The 18,123-nt window shown below is 39.2% G+C and overlaps 3 protein-coding genes across 4 annotated transcripts in view; 1 reads left to right on the forward strand and 2 right to left on the reverse strand.

The window, feature by feature from the left end:
- The first annotated feature begins 21 nt into the window (after nucleotides 1-21).
- Nucleotides 22-7,514, forward strand: glmna (glomulin, FKBP associated protein a). The gene is made up of 19 exons (XM_042497909.1): nucleotides 22-119; nucleotides 619-699; nucleotides 1,408-1,533; nucleotides 1,633-1,746; nucleotides 1,901-2,009; nucleotides 2,093-2,381; nucleotides 2,476-2,575; nucleotides 3,304-3,485; nucleotides 3,661-3,714; nucleotides 4,262-4,292; nucleotides 4,494-4,583; nucleotides 4,691-4,732; nucleotides 5,122-5,195; nucleotides 5,276-5,360; nucleotides 5,516-5,625; nucleotides 6,448-6,511; nucleotides 6,602-6,737; nucleotides 6,902-6,972; nucleotides 7,062-7,514. The coding sequence occupies exons 2-19, from the start codon at nucleotides 661-663 to the stop codon at nucleotides 7,149-7,151; spliced, it is 1,806 nt and encodes a 601-aa protein (XP_042353843.1). The 5' UTR covers nucleotides 22-119; nucleotides 619-660; the 3' UTR covers nucleotides 7,152-7,514.
- A 1,078-nt stretch (nucleotides 7,515-8,592) lies between these two features.
- On the reverse strand, nucleotides 8,593-17,185 carry cdc7 (cell division cycle 7 homolog (S. cerevisiae)). 2 transcript variants are annotated; one of them, XM_042497879.1, is made up of 12 exons: nucleotides 17,012-17,185; nucleotides 16,603-16,699; nucleotides 15,551-15,637; nucleotides 15,265-15,400; nucleotides 14,369-14,462; nucleotides 14,043-14,185; nucleotides 13,805-13,868; nucleotides 13,185-13,292; nucleotides 12,372-12,547; nucleotides 12,106-12,188; nucleotides 11,805-11,954; nucleotides 8,593-10,732 (listed from the first exon to the last, which is right to left on the reverse strand). In XM_042497879.1, the coding sequence occupies exons 2-12, from the start codon at nucleotides 16,697-16,699 to the stop codon at nucleotides 10,281-10,283; spliced, it is 1,590 nt and encodes a 529-aa protein (XP_042353813.1). In that variant the 5' UTR covers nucleotides 17,012-17,185; the 3' UTR covers nucleotides 8,593-10,280. The 2 variants fall into 2 exon arrangements, with proteins under 2 accessions (XP_042353813.1, XP_042353812.1); XM_042497878.1 differs by having other exon boundaries at nucleotides 13,529-13,868.
- An 870-nt stretch (nucleotides 17,186-18,055) lies between these two features.
- Nucleotides 18,056-18,123, reverse strand: part of hfm1 (helicase for meiosis 1) — a 42,780-nt gene continuing 42,712 nt past the window's right edge. The window contains exon 40 of the mRNA XM_042497237.1: nucleotides 18,056-18,110. Within this exon, the coding sequence (XP_042353171.1) occupies nucleotides 18,056-18,110 (55 nt within the window). The remainder of the gene's footprint in view (nucleotides 18,111-18,123) is intronic.

Here is an 18,123-nt window from a genome sequence, read left to right on the forward strand (position 1 = left end):
TGACGTATTTCAGTCTACGGCAAGCCCAAACGGACAAACAGCAGCGCCTCTCGTCGGTCAGCGCTAGCGTGGTAGTTTTCACACCGGGCTTTTTTTGGGACATCATGTAGTTAACTGAAGTGGGTATTTACTGTTAATATTGTGCTTTTGTATCTTTTATTTTTGGGAAAAAATGTGTGCCGATTTTGACTGTGTTTTGAGTTTTAGGATAGCACAAGAGAAGGTTTATTTTCAGTCAAACGGTTAAGCTAATTCACACTAGCATTCATTTGGCTTTACTCTCTTTATATATCAGCAAACTGTCCATTTTTACTGCCCACACAGACAAAGGGTTTATCATCTGACTTTAACTGCAAAATAACCAAGATGCCCAAAATTATGATTCGTATACAGCTGTGGATCCCTTTTCTTTCTCTTTTGTATGGATGTCAGATGTTTTGTGTCATGTGTTTTTGCTTTTGTTTTATTCACTGCAGTATTGCAAATACATTATCCCAGGAAAACTGTTGTGGTTACAGCAGTAACTAGTGGAGATCGTATTTTAACTTGAGCTAGGAGTTACTTTATAATCAAATAATAATGGTGTTTATTATTATTATTATTATTATTATTTTGGAGGACTGCTGTGTGAAGATAAGCGCTGACCTATAGACAGCAGGGATGGCTCTGGAGCAGTTCAGTGATGTGGTCCAGAGATGTGTGAGTCCTTTTACACCAACCCTCTTACACACATCCTTGTCTTCCTGGTTCTTCCCAGACATATTGTTATTCAGTGCAATGAATTAATTTAATTTGTTCAAGAAATCTGAATGTATTCATATCATGAGCAATGGTGTTGCCTCTTTATTAGATTCATGCAGCTTTGTTTTAGCTGCACTTTTACACACAGCACTGCCCTCAGTCTTCGCCATCATTTAGGAGAAAAACAGTTCAGTCATAAGTGAAAGAGACATTTTTACAAGGTTCTGTGTTGCTACTATTCATGCTACATCATATTAAGAAACCTTGAATATCTTCAGTTAAATAATGACTTGCCATATATTTCTTGATGAACCATAAATATATGAAAATATTAGTTACACGCTTGTTTTTCATGCCTAAGAATGTTTATGTGAAAGTAATTTTACCAGTAAGATTTTCTCCAGTATTGAGTCCTTTATTCTCCATGGGTCATGTGAGAAAAACAAAGTTTTCTTCATGAATTTTAATGTAACATAGGATGAAATGACGTTAGACAGATGGTCATTTTGTTGGTAAAGTATTTATTTAAAGCAGCATAATAATTATCAAGTTGAGAGGCTGTAAACAGGCATTTTTGCCTTTAGAAAGATTTCGCCATCAAAACGCTGCCATAAAAAGTCTCTATTTTCTTTTTTTTAAATTCTGTCATTCATCTCTCTGTCACAGCAAGCCCTCCCTGATGACGCTTACACCACCGAGGATCATGATGTATTTACAATTTCTGGGCGGACCTGCATCGAGGAGGGAAACAGCGCACAGGTCCTCAGTATCATCCTGGATGAAAAGAACCAGGTACTCACAGCTCACCATTGTTTCAGCAAGTAGACTTATTCATAAGCCTTTTGCACATTGTACTTTTGCATGAACACATCCTCTTCCCTCTCTCTGCAGGACATAGTGCGATGTATGGGTTGGAATCTGCTGCCTCCCCTTATCCAGGTTCTGCTGAAGAAAGAAGATGAGAAGCTTTCTCAGTGCCTTGCCATTTTCAACCACCTGCTAAAGGTTTGCTTGACAGTTAACCAAATCACAAGATTGAAATATATGAGATAAAACTTCAATTATAATTTGATATGATCCACTGAAAAATCTAGCAGTGTGTAGATGTTTAGTGTCTTTAGAATTAGGATGACGTTGCTCCTTTTTTTTTGTTTTCCAGACCTGCAGACCCAAAGAGCTGCTGATTGGCTTGTTGGAGCAGCTGGAGCAGGACGACCCCGACACGATAGCGGAGAGCCTCCATCTGCTGATGAACCCTCTACAGAAAGGTAAAGAGCATTTCTTTGAATATTTACTTTAATATTTTTACATCAGATTTCAACTCAAATAGTGCCATTTCACCTCCTCTCAGTGCTGCTGTGTCTGGGCAGCAGAAAGGCGTCGTCACTGGGCATGACCCTCTCCTCTGTGCTGGACCAGGTGGCCAAACTGCCTCTACCTCTCACCAAGGAGCAAGAGGAGGATGACGTCTTTTCACTTTGTCGCTGCTGCACAGATCTAATTGACTTTGTCAGACCTTTCGTCCACGAGGCCAAACAAAACCTCCTGAACGGTGTGGCACAACATGAGAGCACGAACAAGATGTCGGGTGAGCAGGCCCGGGAGAAAGAGGACGAGCTGCGGACAGAACTGCTAAAGTTGTGAGTGAGAAATTCACCACTCAGACTATAAAATATCTGTGTGAACATCAGTAGTGATGCCAACATTGTCTCTTTGTGTTGTTCTGTTCTGCAGCTGTATGAAGACTCTGAGTCACCCTCTACTGGAGCTACAACTCAAAGACCCAGACACTCTACCTGTGTCTCCCCTCAGGAACTTTGCCACAGAGATTTTGGTACCTCAAATTATTCATCAAAATATTCTGTAACTTTTAGTGTAAGTAGTGAAGAAAAATTCCTGCCCTTTCAGTGGACTTCCATGGCTCCTTATTTTTTAACAGATTTGTACGATAGTTTATGGCGAGAGACAAATCATTTTTGAATAGAGCCACGAATGACACGCGTTTGTCAATTAAAAAGATAATTGTGCAAGTCACATGCTGTTTTTTTTTTTTTATTATTAGATCGATGGATTAGAGGAGCAGCTGCTGTAGACTTTAAGACCCAGCGCAATGTTGGTTAAGTTTCACTCTCAGTGCATCTGGTGTTCTGCTGCTCCGTCTGTGCCCAGAGTACGCTCTGTACCTCCGGAGTGTTGTGCAACCAAATATATATATTTATATACACATTCCAATGGTTCAGCTCCAGAAATATAAAATCAATATATGGCAGCAGATTGTTGCAGGCTGCCACAAATATATGAATGTTTGGGAAGTGATGCATTTGTCGTCCTCAGAAAAAAAAAAAAACTCACCTACTGTACATATTACTTCCATAACATGGCACCATGGGGGAATACAGAAAGGTGTGGGTCTTTCTGTGTTGTGATTAGTCCTGCAGATTGGACTCTCTCTACAGGAATTTATAAGTGAAACTCAGTTTTTCACTGAACATCAGCAGAGGCTGGACTCACATTTGGTCGGATATTCTGCTGATGGTGAGTGTGTTTCTGTGTTTTGTACAGAACACCCTCTGTGCTATCAGAGAGTCCATCCCCAGTCTGGTGCACCAGCCTCTGTTGAAGAAAAAACAGGTCCCAGGCTTTCTGGAGGAGGAGGTGCGTTATCCTAAAGAGTCTTTGGCCAGCCTGGCTCACCTGGTGTTCGTCCATCACCTGGCCGCTGGTACATTCCCCAGTGTTTTCAGGTAAGATAGTTAAATGTCTACTGTCATAAAGGCTCTGGGACACTGAGATATTGTGTGAGTTCCTTTAAACGTGGCTAGATATTAGCGCTGGATGATTTATACTGTTTTGACACGTATTAAAATAATAATGATAATTTAAATGTTAATCCTCCCGTCTCTCTCTCTCTGTTTACAGTCCTGTGTTCTGTCTTCGCTGTAATATGGAGCACATTTCCCTTCTCCTGTCCAGGTGAATACGTTAAGCGATTTTATCTTCTCTGTCGTATTGTTGACAGTGTTGACATCAGTTGGATTTCATTAAACAACATAAAGAAACAACACGTATAATGGCGCAGTTTAACACTGCGTTTGTTTGGTAGTTTATCATTCAAATAGAGCCGCTGATACTTAAAAATATCTAGTATATGCCATTGATTTTGGTTGAAATTATTAAAATTCAAACTTTTAGATATAAAAAAAGTAAGCAAGAGCATTTTACTTAGATACATTTAACATGGCATATTGGCCCATGAAACCACATTGTGTAATTGATAAATATACATAAAATCAATGACAGACAAATTATTTATTCTTAATTCATGACAAATGTAATTTACGTTTTGTGAACATTCCCTAAGTGTTTATATTGGAGCCTGTTTCACCGCTGCTCTCACTCAATACTGGACCAACTTCCAAAATTGTTATTTCAGTTTGTCACTTAGACATGAAAACATAGGAAGACACGGTCCAGGGTTAAAAACACAGAATTTAACCTTTAAATTATATTTGATTGACAGAACCGAGGAGGCCAGGATTCAGAAAGGACTGGTGAGTCAAACTGAAGTACTGAATTAAAGATATAAGGTTTTTTTTCCCAACATCCTGGAGTTTTATATTGTGCTCACAAAGGGAAAAAAAAGACAAATAAAGATTCATTGTGACCTACAGTACAAGACTTTCAGTTGTCTAATAAAATAAACATGTGAATTTTAGAGCTTTTGTAAATCTACTGTGTTTGCTGTCACACAGGAGTTGTATGAGAAGAGTCTGGTGCGGCTGGAGGAGGGCAGTCTGCCTGCAGATCTGCTGGAGATCAGAACCTTCCTCACCGTCCCTCAGGTCAGCACAGTTATTTATACAAACGGCAGCTTTTACTCTGCTGTGATTCTCACAGTGTGAAGCTTCACTGACGCTGCTGAGTCATCGATTCTACCGTTTGTTTTCAGAACTTGGTGAAAGTCATGACGATATGTTCAAGGCACGATCTGGTAGGTCTTCACATAAGGAGATCATTTTTTCATTATTTCAAAGTTATTTATCACGTCCAGAGAGATTACAGATTTAAGTCACAGGATGCAACACATACAAAATTAATGTACAGATTGCAAATTGAGCAAATTAAATACACAGTAGCATTATTCAAATATAACAAAAAATAATAAATAGAAAAACATAATTATTTCATAAGTTTATTTTAAGTTGAACATGTGCATTTATCTAGGTGTAATTATAATGCCATAGAAAAAGAATAAATTTTTTTTCGACATTTGCATTTTTTGCAGCTTCGAAATTACTTTACATTTCATTTGCATCTGTTATTCTCCAGATAAAAGCTTTTAAAACTAGATATTATCTGTATTTGCCTTGTTGTCTATAGAGAACCAGAGGGCTGAAAGTGTTGCAGCTGAGTATCGACAAATTTGACACTGAAGCCAAATACAATTTTTTCCAGTAAGTTCCACCTTTCCTCAGAAAATATCTTTCTGCTCCAAAATGCAACGTATTGACTTTTACTGCTCGTCTTGTTTCAGGTACATGCTGAAAACCAGTAATCACTCAGGAGTCGAAGGCTACATCATCAAAAATATCAAGAATCAGATAGACGTTGCCCTGCGGGTGAGACGGCATCTTAAATATCTTAGTGGATGTTTGCTCTGTTTCAGTTTTCACAAGTTTTGTTGCTGTGACTTACGAGATAATTTAGTGTATGTGCATCGCGCAGATTGTAATTACAAATCTCTGATACAGTAAAAGTCTGTCTTGGTTTATAGCCAGGTAACAGCAACACCTGGTTTGAGGGAACTCACCTGCTGCCTTTACTGCGTAAAGTTCTCAGTCTGCCAGACGGCCCAGAGACCGACCTCCTGCAGTACCTGGACAGGTCAGTACGCACATACACACACACGTATAACACCCCATCCATCTATTTACTACGCTCCTTATCAAGCTCAGGGGTCTGGAAGCAATCCCAGCATGCATTAGGGTAAGAGGCAGCAAGGGAGGATGCTAATAATTTGTCACAAAACCAAAAGAAGTAAAAATGTTATAAAGAAATAGGATTTTCTCTGAGATTAAAGTGGTAAATTTACTAGAAAAAGCTCACAAATTTGCATATAAAAAACCCTGAAATTGTTTCAGTTCAAAGTCACAAATTTACGAGTCAAATACAGTAAATTCTGATAGCTGTGTTTTTTGTTTTTGGAAAGGAACCACATCACTTCACTCTGCAAGGTTGGATCAACCTTTTCACACCACAGATGCCACCAGTAAACAGGGAATCCTGACAAAACATTGAGCTTTTTCTTGCAATTGTATGACTTTATATCAGACAAAATACTTTTTTTTTTTTTTTTGAAAACGTAAGGAGTTTAATTTGAAAATTCTGAGGATTTTTGAAAATATTTCCTTACCCCAGCTTTTTTTTTTGTTTGTTGTTGTTTTAACCTACAATGGCCCTAATATGCTGTTGTATAACAATAATTGAAAAAAGTATTAAAAGTAGTTAATCACATGAAGGATTATAAATTCCTTTTTTCTGTCTTTCAATGAATTATCCTAACTCAAGGTCCACTTACTAGCTTTTTTAGACACTTTCAAGTGTTTTCCATGATCTGATTCAGAAAAAGTAATTTAGTGAACCTTGAGTCTAGATTGTTTTGTTGAAGTACTGTTTCCAAGCTCTTTTGTGTGTGTTTTTTAACAGAATTATGGAGTCTCTCAACCTGCTGCGTTACCTCGTCATCAGAGACAAAGTGACAGAGAACCAGGTGAGTGCTGATCAATACCAGGGAATCCTGCCACGACCTCAAGTGAAAGAACAGCACTTACACCCGTCATGTTTTTGTTTGATGTTGCAGACAGGGATCTGGACAGAGCTGTACAAAATAGAAGATTCGTTCCTGAAGCCGCTACGTGTTGGAGTGAACATGTCAAGAGCGCACTACGAGAGGGAGCTCCACGACACCATGGAGACCAAGAGGGGCAGAGCCAAAGGTCAGTCCCACACACGCATGTCTATCTCAGTTCCAACTTTCTCAAATTACTCACAAACATTTTTGCAAATATAGAAAACGTTCTCGGAATAAAAGCGTTCCTACAGAAGCCTGTGAAACGTCCATAAAAGAATAAAACAATCCATGAATGTGTGTTTTCCACAGAGGAGTCTTTGCTTTCTGTGTCCGTTGGCAGCGAGAAGCTGCCGAACATGACACCAGAGTCACAGATTCAGGTCAGTTACTTTTATGGTCATATGACAATTTTGACACAGCGTCAACAAAGAGCGGTGATGATCTGACCGAATTTAATGTGTCCTCTCAGGCTCTGCACTCCGCCCTGCACACGTTTGACATGATCGAGAGTGTGTTGGTGCGAATAGAGGAACTCACCGAGGCGAAGGAGAAATGTTAGCCAACGAGTTTTACCACCAGAGGTCCTCGTCATCAAAAAAAACCTTCAACTGTTTGTTAAAGAAAGAAAGCAGCATCAGTTGTGGATACATTATTTCATACATTTAACAAATCATGCACAACTTGTGTTTTTTGTTTGTTTTTTTTTACTTCAGGTTGTTTACAGCAGGTCTGCTGGGTACTTCAAAATGTTGCATACAGTAATTATAAAACATCCAAATAATGGCTGGAAAGTTTGTATCACTTCTGTAATAAATGTTCATAAGAGAATAAGAGCTCAAACTCTTGCACTAGTTTAAGTGCTGTACTGTTTGTTACATAAAGTCTGACATTTTAAACAATAAAGTTGTAATTTGGTAAATTATATATACGCCATCTGAAATGTGCCTCCAGAGAAGTGAACACTTAGAATGCTAAAACTAACCACAAAACATACTTCCTGCAGAAAATGTGTGTGAATGCTGAAAGCTAAAGTAAATTGCAAATCATTGCTCAAAATGCAGAAATATGACATTAAATGCCTGGAAAATGTTTAAGACCAAATGCATTTTACTGCTGTGCTGTTTAACTGGCAGAGCTGGAAACTGAACTGCATTATTAAAAAATGTATGAAATTCACACCCAGGTTATGATAATGATGTATAATACGGTTATTTTTACTCTCAGTACACGATAACAGGGACATTAAACTTGCTTTGTCTGGTGGCCACTTTTGCAGAATAACAGGAGGCCAGGAGCCCCATACATGGCTGCTAGGATTTAAGGACATTTCTGGGTTTGTAGGACATTTCAAGTATTTTAGGACATTCATAGGACTTGCCAACATTTTGGGGATTTTAGGATATTTAAATAACTTAAGGACATTTCTTGGAGTTAAGGAAATTTCTTGGATTTTAGGATATATTCAGGATTTTAGGACATTTCTATGACATTGGGACATTTCTATGACATTGGGACATTTCTAGTATTTCAGGACATTTATAGAATTTGAGAACATTTTGGAATTTTAGGACATTTCTAGGTTTTTTTTTTCTAGGAGTAATGGACATTTCTTGGATTTTAGGACATTTCTATGACCTAAGAACATCTCTAAGATTTTTGGACGTTTCTAGGATTTTAGGGCATTTATAAGACTTTGGCACATTTTTCGGATTTTAGTTTAGGGGACTTTAGTTTTCTAGAATTTTTAGGCAGTCATAAGATTTAAGGAATTTAGGACGTTTTCAGGATTAAAGGGCATTAGGGGCTTTGTTAGGACCTCTGTTAAGGTGTGCAGGGTTCTTCCACTGGCACTTTTAATGATAAAGAAGCTCTATTTTGATGCAGTTTTATGCACTCTGGCACCTTATTTATACTTAATGCCGTAAGTTGAGTATCACTGCTCTATGTGCTCCATATATGCAAGACGTTAGACAGCCACTTGCTTTATTTCTCCCCTTTTATTAGAAAATACAAATAATACTGAGGCAGAGTTGACATTTTTCAGTGTTATAAATAAACACAACTGAAACTGAAACATTCTCACACAGCACTCAAATTCATAAAATACAGATCAAATTCATATGCAGCTTAATATTAAGAGCTCTTCTATACTTTAGAAATAGTCCCTTCGTACAGCTCTAATATGCTTTTTTGGCAGCGGTGACAACAGCAAACATCATACAGACCATTCCCTCCTGAGAAGACTGACTTTTTCCCTTCTTAAAGAACTGACCCAGGGCACCACTCAAGCCTAAAGTAAGACTCCTTACGTTTTGTATTTTTCTCTTTTGGACTTTGAAGTAAAAAGTACTGAGCGTCAACCAATATAATCTGACAGTATGTAGCTGATTCCATGTCTTCACAGACAGGAGGTGAGGTACCTTCAACTGTAAAACTGTCCAACATTGACACAAAAGCCGACAGTCGGCCTCAAGTCAACACTCACCCCGTCTTGGTTATAGCTAACAGTGCACATCTAGAGCCCTTTAAAACACTTCTTCTCAAAGCGTCTTAGTCATAGCTGCCATTAACTGACGACCTGTGAACCAGCAAGTCAAGCCTGTCATGAATGGATACTAATTTTAAGATCTATGTAGTATTTAGCAGGTGTCGATGGGAGAGAAAGCTGAGAGAGAATAGTTGCTTTCCACACAGGGATGTAAAATTCTCTCCATTCTGCATTAAAGATCAGCAATTATTTGTCATAAGGTAACACTCAATATGCTGCTGGGGTACAATTTGTAAGATAAATATCAAAGGTATACTATGCAGGATTTTCCTAAGAACAACCAAAAAACTAACACTACAAGTGTGTGTAAGTGTTACAGTATGTTTAACTGCAAAGACTCTTCGCTCTTCCTTTATTTTCTTATTCTTTTATTATGTTAGTATGTTCAAGACGTTCCTTGGCACAGTGTGCAGGTGAGGTCAGGACTTTATTAAAAAGGTAGCGACCTCATGCCAGACAATAAACAGCAGGCATCTGAGAGAAAGCCACAAAAAAATCAGTGAAACACCATCGAAAAAAACGCTGATATGGTGTGGCTCGTGGTGCTTTCCATTTTTTACTGTGACGTTTGAATTTTCCAAGTTTCCAAGTTAGAAATTTCAACTGGAAAGGCAGATCTCCAAAACTGACAGTTTGAGGAACCTCAACCTAATAATCCAACATGGCTACTGCACATCAACAGCAGTAAAAGTTGTATTGATACACCGTTTATGAGCACTTCTGTCTTATTTGTGTCTCACTGAAACAGTCGCACACACAGTGCTGTCCAACTCCTATCTGTGGACATGCTGTGGTGTTTGTGTGCATGAAATACCACCTTATGCGCTGTTATAAACTGATATTGCTAACAAGATCTGGGTTTTCCAACTTGTTGTGTTGGACTGCGATCAGCTCGGGTATGACGTCACTCCCAGCTCCGACTTCAGACGTAAATGGTATGCAGCATTAACGCCAAGTGGACAAAACTCATTCCAGAAAGAGCAAATCTGGCATTGTCTTTCACTTTCACTGGCAATACTGTTTACAAACAGCAACTAACAGTTTCTGCGTAGTATACCTTTAATGATAACACCTGTTAGACTCTGTATCATGCTGAAATTCTGTGTGTTGAGAGACTGCTGGTCCACTGTCTGTGCAGTTTCACAGGTCTTTGAACAGCGGGTGCTGCAGGGCCTGAGCAGCTGTGATCCTGGTGGCAGGGTTCAGATCCAGCAGGCGGTCCAGCAGCTTGTAGGCCTCATCGGGAACTCTGTCCCAGCCCCGCTTGTCTTCCTCCACCTTGCAGTCTGTGTCTGAGCTCTGTTTGGCGAGGCGAGCGGTTCCTGCGTTCCCTGAATGTTCCTGGTGGTTTGGGAAAGTAGATGAAGGAGTTTCACCTGCTTCATGTTTGTGTTGCTCGAATGATCCTTCAGTGGGACGATGTGTGGGCGTGTCATCTTGGATCTTGTGATGATTGGTGGCGGTGGAGTCTTTGTTAGCTTCGGGAAGCGGTGTGACTTCATCGTCTGGTGGTGGTCTCCGTCCTTTCAGAGTCTCGCACAGCGTCCTGAGGTCCTGCCGAGGCAGCTCCCGGCTGCACACCACTGCCTTACCTGAAGCAAGTTCAACCCGAAAACAGGCTCATTATCTGTACGTGGTGCTGCTGAATTGATACCAATAGATACCGTCGGTATTTATGGGAATGCCCACAAAACGTCACATCTTTGTACTCAAAGCGGAAAAACAAAGCATTGGTTACAATGCTGAAGAGTTGCTATGAGCATTTCTGCAAGTCAAATAAAAATAAATAAAATCCAGAGTTACAAAGTGTTTGGGTCTAAATGACTAATGGGAAAAACATTTTTTTAAATTTGTCCTGTATTGAGCGAGAGCAGCGGTGAAACAGGCTGCAATGTCAAGACTTAGCGAATGTTCACTCCATCATTTTACGTCCACTGAAAGTGCTCATTTTTGCCACTGACAGACTCAAATTGTTATTTTAAGTGTCTGACATTATGGAAAGGATCCTACAGAGATAAAACTTTTTGTTAAAGAGTAAGATCCATTTAAATAAAAAGTAATTTATTATCGTGAAACACACTTAACACTTAAAACTTAATACTGCTCCAACAATCCCCAACTCTGGTTGGGTTCAAATCAGTCTTCAGTTCACCCAGTTAGATGTGAAAATATGCTGACTTCATCCATCCTAAGATTACTGTTTATTTAAATAGAGTCTGGTGAGTTTTCGCGATGGTGAATTCGAGTTTGTTTCTGGTCAAACAAAAAGGATCTTGCTCTTTATCCACACAGTGTTAGATTGTTGAGGCGCTGGTTAAAAGTCGTGAGCCTCCAAAGACCTGTAATTATTGAGACTGCAAATCCATGCGTGATAATTTAATAACTGCTGTACTCTCGAAAACATGCATGGAATTCAATCAAACATGCTGGTCTTTTACATCATAGCGTTGTCAGCTGTAGGGTATTGATTTTACGGAAGTTTAATCAATCATGTTTTTGTTAAATTTAATAGTCTCTCATGCAAGTTTAAAAGCTGCTTTCTCAGCTTTTACAGGCTGTTTTCCCCTTTGCAGACTCCGCCCTCAGCACACTCCCTAACTACAACTAGACATCAAATGTATCTAAACAAAACCAGAGAAATCAGTTTTAAATATCAGTACGCACCAAATGCTTTGGCAGCCTGGATGGTCTCTCTGGAGCCTCGTATGGTCATGATCTGAGTGAGGGCGATCAGGTCATCGCTGGCTTTGAAGAACGGGTAACGACCACTGAGCAGTGAGAGCAGGATCACACCAGCTGACCACACGTCTATGGCTGTGGTACAGGAGAGTAACACGCCAGGGTGTGACATTAGCAAGAATTAGAGCGGGTAACAAGCGTTCAGGTTTGGTAAGCTTCTGCACAGCTGTCCTTATATTACTGTGGCTGTCAATGATTTACAGTATTCATGGTTTGAGATACCAACCTGTTCCTTGGTTGGGACACTTTGTGAGGACTTCTGGTGCTCTGAAACCCGGGGTTCCTGCCCTGGGAGCCACCTGCTGCTTCCTTTATTGACAAAAAAAGCAACACACAAATCAGTGAGAATAAAAGAGAATTTTAAAAATGAAATTAAATGGATGGGTTGTTTTCAAATCTCTTTAGGTTCACATTTATGATGAGGAATTGTTATTTTACATATTGTGTGTAAAATTGGCTTTTCATGACTGTTTTTTCTCTCTCTTCAGTTACCTGGACATGCAGATGTTGCAGACCCGGTCAGTCATGTAGCAGTTACAGGTGAGGCCCTGCTGTACAGTCCTCTGAGGTTTCTGGCTGCTGTTCTGGGTCCTGACAGGCAGTGGGCCCCGGCTGGCTGCTGAGTACCTTCGGCTGGCTGGGTCCTCTGTTTTGCTGGGCTTTACCAGCTGGAAAAAAAAAGAAAAAAGATTTTTTATGAAGAAAAAATACAATGATTCCAAAAAGCAAATGAAAAAGTACTTTGCCAACCGGTATAAAAACCTTTGTGGTGGGCTCCTACAGCTTAAGGCAAACTGGATTTAAGACTTTTTAAATGCCATCTAGAGTGGAATTTAAAACCAGTTTTACAATAACCAAAAATGAAGACAAGAAAGAAAGAAAGAAAGAAAGAAAGAAAGAAGAACATGAATTGACATCCATTACATTTATTGTGACAAAAAATATTACTTTTTTGTCCCCTAGCAGACATATCTGCTGTTTGTTAGCAAATTTTCTTACCATTTTTTTTGTTTCTCACTCGTGTGGAATTCCACTGCTTTGATGCCAATCACACTGAATTTGACACCGAGCCTTTTATGGATAACCTTAATCTGTTAAAATCCTATTTCACATCTTAGCATTTTTAAGATTTTCAAAATATTGATTTAAAACATTTTAACACCAATTAAGTTTTTTTTAGATTAATAAATTTAATGCCCTTTATGACTTTTTAGGATCTGTAGGAACCCTGTTGTCCTTTCAGTGGTTTCAAGTAAAACGAGAAGCCTTTTATTCTTTAAAAACTTTACCTTCCACCTTTCTTACCTCGGTCTTGAAGGCAGCTTGTTTTGTGGTGGATGGAGTAGCTGTGCAGCTGTTCAGGCTTCTCTCTCCAAACACCGGCCGTGGCACTTTGCGTTGTGCTGTTAAATCCTAGAGAAAACAAAAATGCAATTAAGCTAAAACCAGCACATGAGGGCAAAGAGAGGATGGCAAACAGATGCACAGATAAACACAGACACTTTAACACATCCATAGAGGACATTCTTAACCCGAATTAAGGTGACTGACACCCAAATAAACCATTTTACACTTGGCTACAATTCTGCTCTCACTGGATAAAGAAAAGACACCAGTAACCACACCAGTAAAGGTAAGAGTGCAGACACCTTTGTGTGCTTTGTGCGAGAGGTGGAGGTTGTGACGGTGGTTGTGACAGTACGTGATTTTTTAACCAAGGCTTTCCGAGAGGCTGAGGAGGATGTGGTGGTGGAGGAAGAGGAGGAGGAAGGTGGCATGGTTGTGGGTTGCAGCGGAGGTGGAGGCAGCGAGGTTGACGCTGTGGTGGTTTTGGAAGGGAGTCTAGGTGGTGCTTTGTTCCGCTGTGTGGTGTCTTGTTTCCCTGTGGACCCACCACCTTTTTGTGATGTCCTCTGCCTCACCACCTTCAGCAGCTCAATCTGGGTGTCCGCTGTCCCCTGAGCCAGGCCAAAGTCCACCAGCGCATACCTACACACACATTTTAAACAACTGAAATTAATCAATACTTTCTTTTCCCGCTGACGCTGAAAAGAAAAACTGATCCCAGAAACTCCATCTGCAGCCAAATAACACAGTGAAGTGTTAACTCATAAAATGCCAACTGAGAGGCTGCGCTTATTACAGAGAAATGTGATGACTCACGTTTTGTTGTTTCTGTTGTAGAGGAAATTGTTTGGTTTGATGTCTCTGTGAATGATACCAAACTGGTGGATGTGTCTCAGGGCCTTCAGCAGGTGATAGATGTACAGACGGACCTCTTCGAAGCTAAGTGAGCCAATAATGTCCTGATGAACACATTTTGGTTGGATTAGAAGTTTTAAACGACATTACAGCAAAAACAAGAGCTCCACCAAGAAACCTACTAAATGATTTATGTTTATCACATTACAAACGGCAAAAATCAGTACGTCACTGACAAGCTGTAGCCACATACTTAACAGTAACTAACTATGTGACAATACACATACCACAATAGCTTGATGCTCCTTATAGGGCATGACTATCACCACGTGGTCCTCCTTCCTGAAACAATACGTCACCCCCATCACATTCTCACTGCCTCTGCAAAAAAAGAGTAAAATTTTAAAAATGGCGCAGTGAAACGACAGACCTTGTTTCAATTTGTTGCATGACTGTTGACTCCTCGAATAACTTGATTATTGAAAATCATTGATGCAAATTATTTGTGTCATGTTGTTGTCGCGGCTGATATTGAAATTAAATACATGGACATTAGGGATGCAGCTATGCACTGAGAATGAAAGGGAACTGTCTATTGTGAGGTATATTTAGACAGTATTAGAAAAAATAAAGTGTTTCTTGAACATTGAAGCATGCAAGTAAAAACACAAAATACAAGTATGAACCTTAAAATGACCATAATATGGGAACTTAAAAAAATGTTTCAACAGGCAAGTGTCTCTGTAAAACCACAGGTAGTTAGGGCTGTAATTATTAATGTTGCGTAGGGCAAACACTGAAATGACTGCACCTCCCCGTAGGGGTGTTGGAGAAACTGATAAAGCATAATATCAAGATAGTTTTGCGTGGTATAATACTGTGTCGATACAAGGACCCCATGTACCTTTTTTTTTAGTACAAAGTACAAATTAAACATTTGACAGCCTAAGAATAAAATCAATAGCCTTTTCAGTCCACTCGATTCATTTTACTGCGATAACAATGACTGAAGTAAGATAAACGGACTGAAAACTTTATCTTAATTAGATTATAGAGATGTGGATAGACAACAATTTTAAGTACATTAATTATGTAAAGCAGCACATATCCTACATAAATGACCTGAATGTCATTATCTGATATATATCATCCCTTTATGAACACACAGCATGGTTAGACTCACCCAGCCACAGTGAGACACTGAAGCTCAGCAGCGATGCGTGTAGGATGGCTGGTTGGGATGAGGTGCTTCAGGGCAAACATCTCTCTCCTCCCATCCCGCATCTGAGCCTCGCCCAGATACACCGAGCTGAACGTACCTGGTGCACACAAACACACTTCATGAACACATCACCTCTTCTGCTCCAATAAATCCAATGAGGTCAAAGAGCCCACTGTATTTATTTTGAACTAGAGTTTCTTTTAAGGGAATAGTGTATTGTTGTAAACTCTGAAGGTGGAGTATGTACCTTCTCCAATTTTGTCTATGATGCGGAAAACCTTGGCCAGCTGAGGGACAGCTTTGTAAAGGATTTCGATGTCTATTTCCACATCCCCTGAAAGAAAACAGAAAAAAAAAGGCTGTCAGATGCACAACACGCTTTTTAAATCATATACCATACTTTCTCATAACTCAGGAAATATGTACCACAGGTTGTTGTGCAATGAAAGGCTCAAGAGTGACAAATGTACAGGCATGCAAGCTTTCATTTTAGACCGTCTATTTTGTTATATTCCCAATGTAACATACACCTAAATCAAAAAGCAAAATCAAATTGTGACAGTGAGTATAACACCAGGGACCTGCAAAAATTGCTTCTTCAACCTAACATCACCCCTTAACAACATGCTTATAGCCAAAATGACAGGATTTCTATCTAAACAAGAAACAGAAAAACTTGTTCATGTGTTTGTTTTCAGCAAATTAGACTATTGCAACAGTGTCCTCACAGCTTTGATTAAAAAAATCAATCACACAGCTGCAGTTTGTCCACAATGCTGCTGCCAGAGTCGTTCCTAACACCAAGAAAGTGGAGCACATCACTTCACTTCTCTAGCCTCCTCTGTGTTAAAAGCTTACAATTTAAAATCATTTTACTTGTCTATAAATCACTAAATTGTCCCAGGCCGACATATGTTTCTGATATAATTGTATGATATGAAGCATCAAGACCGGTTAACTCAGCATTCCCAGGATCAACACCAAACAAGGTGAGGCAGCTTTCAGTTTCTGTGCTCTGCACCTCTTACCTGAGGTCTGCTAAAGCTGTTAACTCCTTTAAACCAGGAATTAAAACACGTTTATTCACTGTGGCTTTCCAGTAACAACTTTATCTCGTCAATGTATTTTGAATGCAGTTGTAATGTTTTCTTGATATATGGTGTTTAATGTATTTCTATGCCACTGTAAAGCACTTTGAATCCCTTTGTGTCTGAATGATGCTATGTAAATAAACTTGCCCAATATGAAGGTGCTTCTGTACTCGGTTGTGTTATTGTTAAGTTAGGGTGTCCAACTTACTTGAGACTTTGCCTCTCCTGTGACCTCTGTCAGACTTCATTATATCGTTACATCCATCTGTGCTGATGCCTTCAGTGCAGACAGCAGACACCTCCATCTGGGACAGAGACAGAAATTAACTTCAGACGCCGTAACTCCAGCATTTTCATCATATCCTTACACGTTACCAAATCGTTAGTCACTGTCATATTAACAGAGGAAAGTAATGATTAGTTTGACAGTTAATTGTGAGCTGTACTCACGTGACAAGGGACAGATTATTGGCAGAGGGGCAGGAAAAATGTACATTCAAGTTTAGTCTAAACGCTGTTTGTCTGCCTCATTACAACAAAACTAGCATACTACTGTTAGCTACAGTCTGTCAAGCTAGCTAACCGCAGCTTGTTGAGTAAAACAAAACGAAACTCACCGCTTTAGTTGGTCGTTAAGTGCAGTAGTTCTTCAAATGTACATTTCATGAAAATACCATAAATAAATGAGCTAACACACCGTCGGTGAACGCGTAAATAAATAAATATCACTCAGTCTGCGGCGGATTAAAAGAGTTTGCTGTTCAGACTTTGAAGCTTTTCCGCCAACAACAAACTCCGCGCTAAAAGTGACGTCACTGACATCTCGCGGTACGTCAGCGCAAACCACGCGATAGAAGAGGCGGCTGTAGATGAAACAAAAGCCAGGACTGATTTCAGTGGTTCACACACACACTGCAGTGTGGACCCAAACTTTTATAAAAATGTGCTCCTTAGATCCTCATTTGTTTGACAGAATGTAAATAAAATAGTCACCAGATTAAATATATAAAGCTGATTGCATGGCCTCCAATGATTTACCTGAAATATCTTAAAGTGCCCCATCAAAGGATGAAGATTTTTTTAAACAAAGGGTACACCTCTTATCTATTTACACTATAGCTTTAAAGACCAGTCATCTATCAATCAGTAGACCAACAGAAAATCAATTGGCAACTATTTTGAAATTTGAATATTTGTTTAAGTAACCTGAAAAGATTTGGTTTTTAGACTGCTGGTCTGATAAAACATCATCTGAAGATCTAATTTTGGGCTCTGGGAAATTACAGAGATGTTACACTACTTTCTGTCATTTCATCAACAAAACGTTAGTAAAAGTTAATCGAGAACACAATGGGCAGATTCATCGATAAAAATTCCTCTAATTAAAGCCTCTAATTATACTACAAGCTGATTTACTCCCCAAAGACTGCACTGCATCATCCAGTAAACACAGACTTTATTAAATAGATAAATAAATTAGATTAGTAACAATAGTAACATTAGCATCAATTTGTTTCATTTACAACATGAAAATGTAACACCATGACTTTAAAACAGTCAACAACTATGCATGTAAAGCTCACCAGTTAACAAAATATTAACATAAACATAAAGAAGACACTTTGAGAAATTAACATATTTATGTCATTGATAGACTATTTCTAAAATATACCATCAAATATCCCAAGGAAAGCTTCCTCTTCTTTGCAGTTGGTGCTAAATATAAAGA

The sequence above is a fragment of the Plectropomus leopardus genome, chromosome 12, assembly GCF_008729295.1.
Source record: "Plectropomus leopardus isolate mb chromosome 12, YSFRI_Pleo_2.0, whole genome shotgun sequence".
In the NCBI taxonomy this organism is placed as follows: Eukaryota; Metazoa; Chordata; class Actinopteri; order Perciformes; family Serranidae; genus Plectropomus; species Plectropomus leopardus.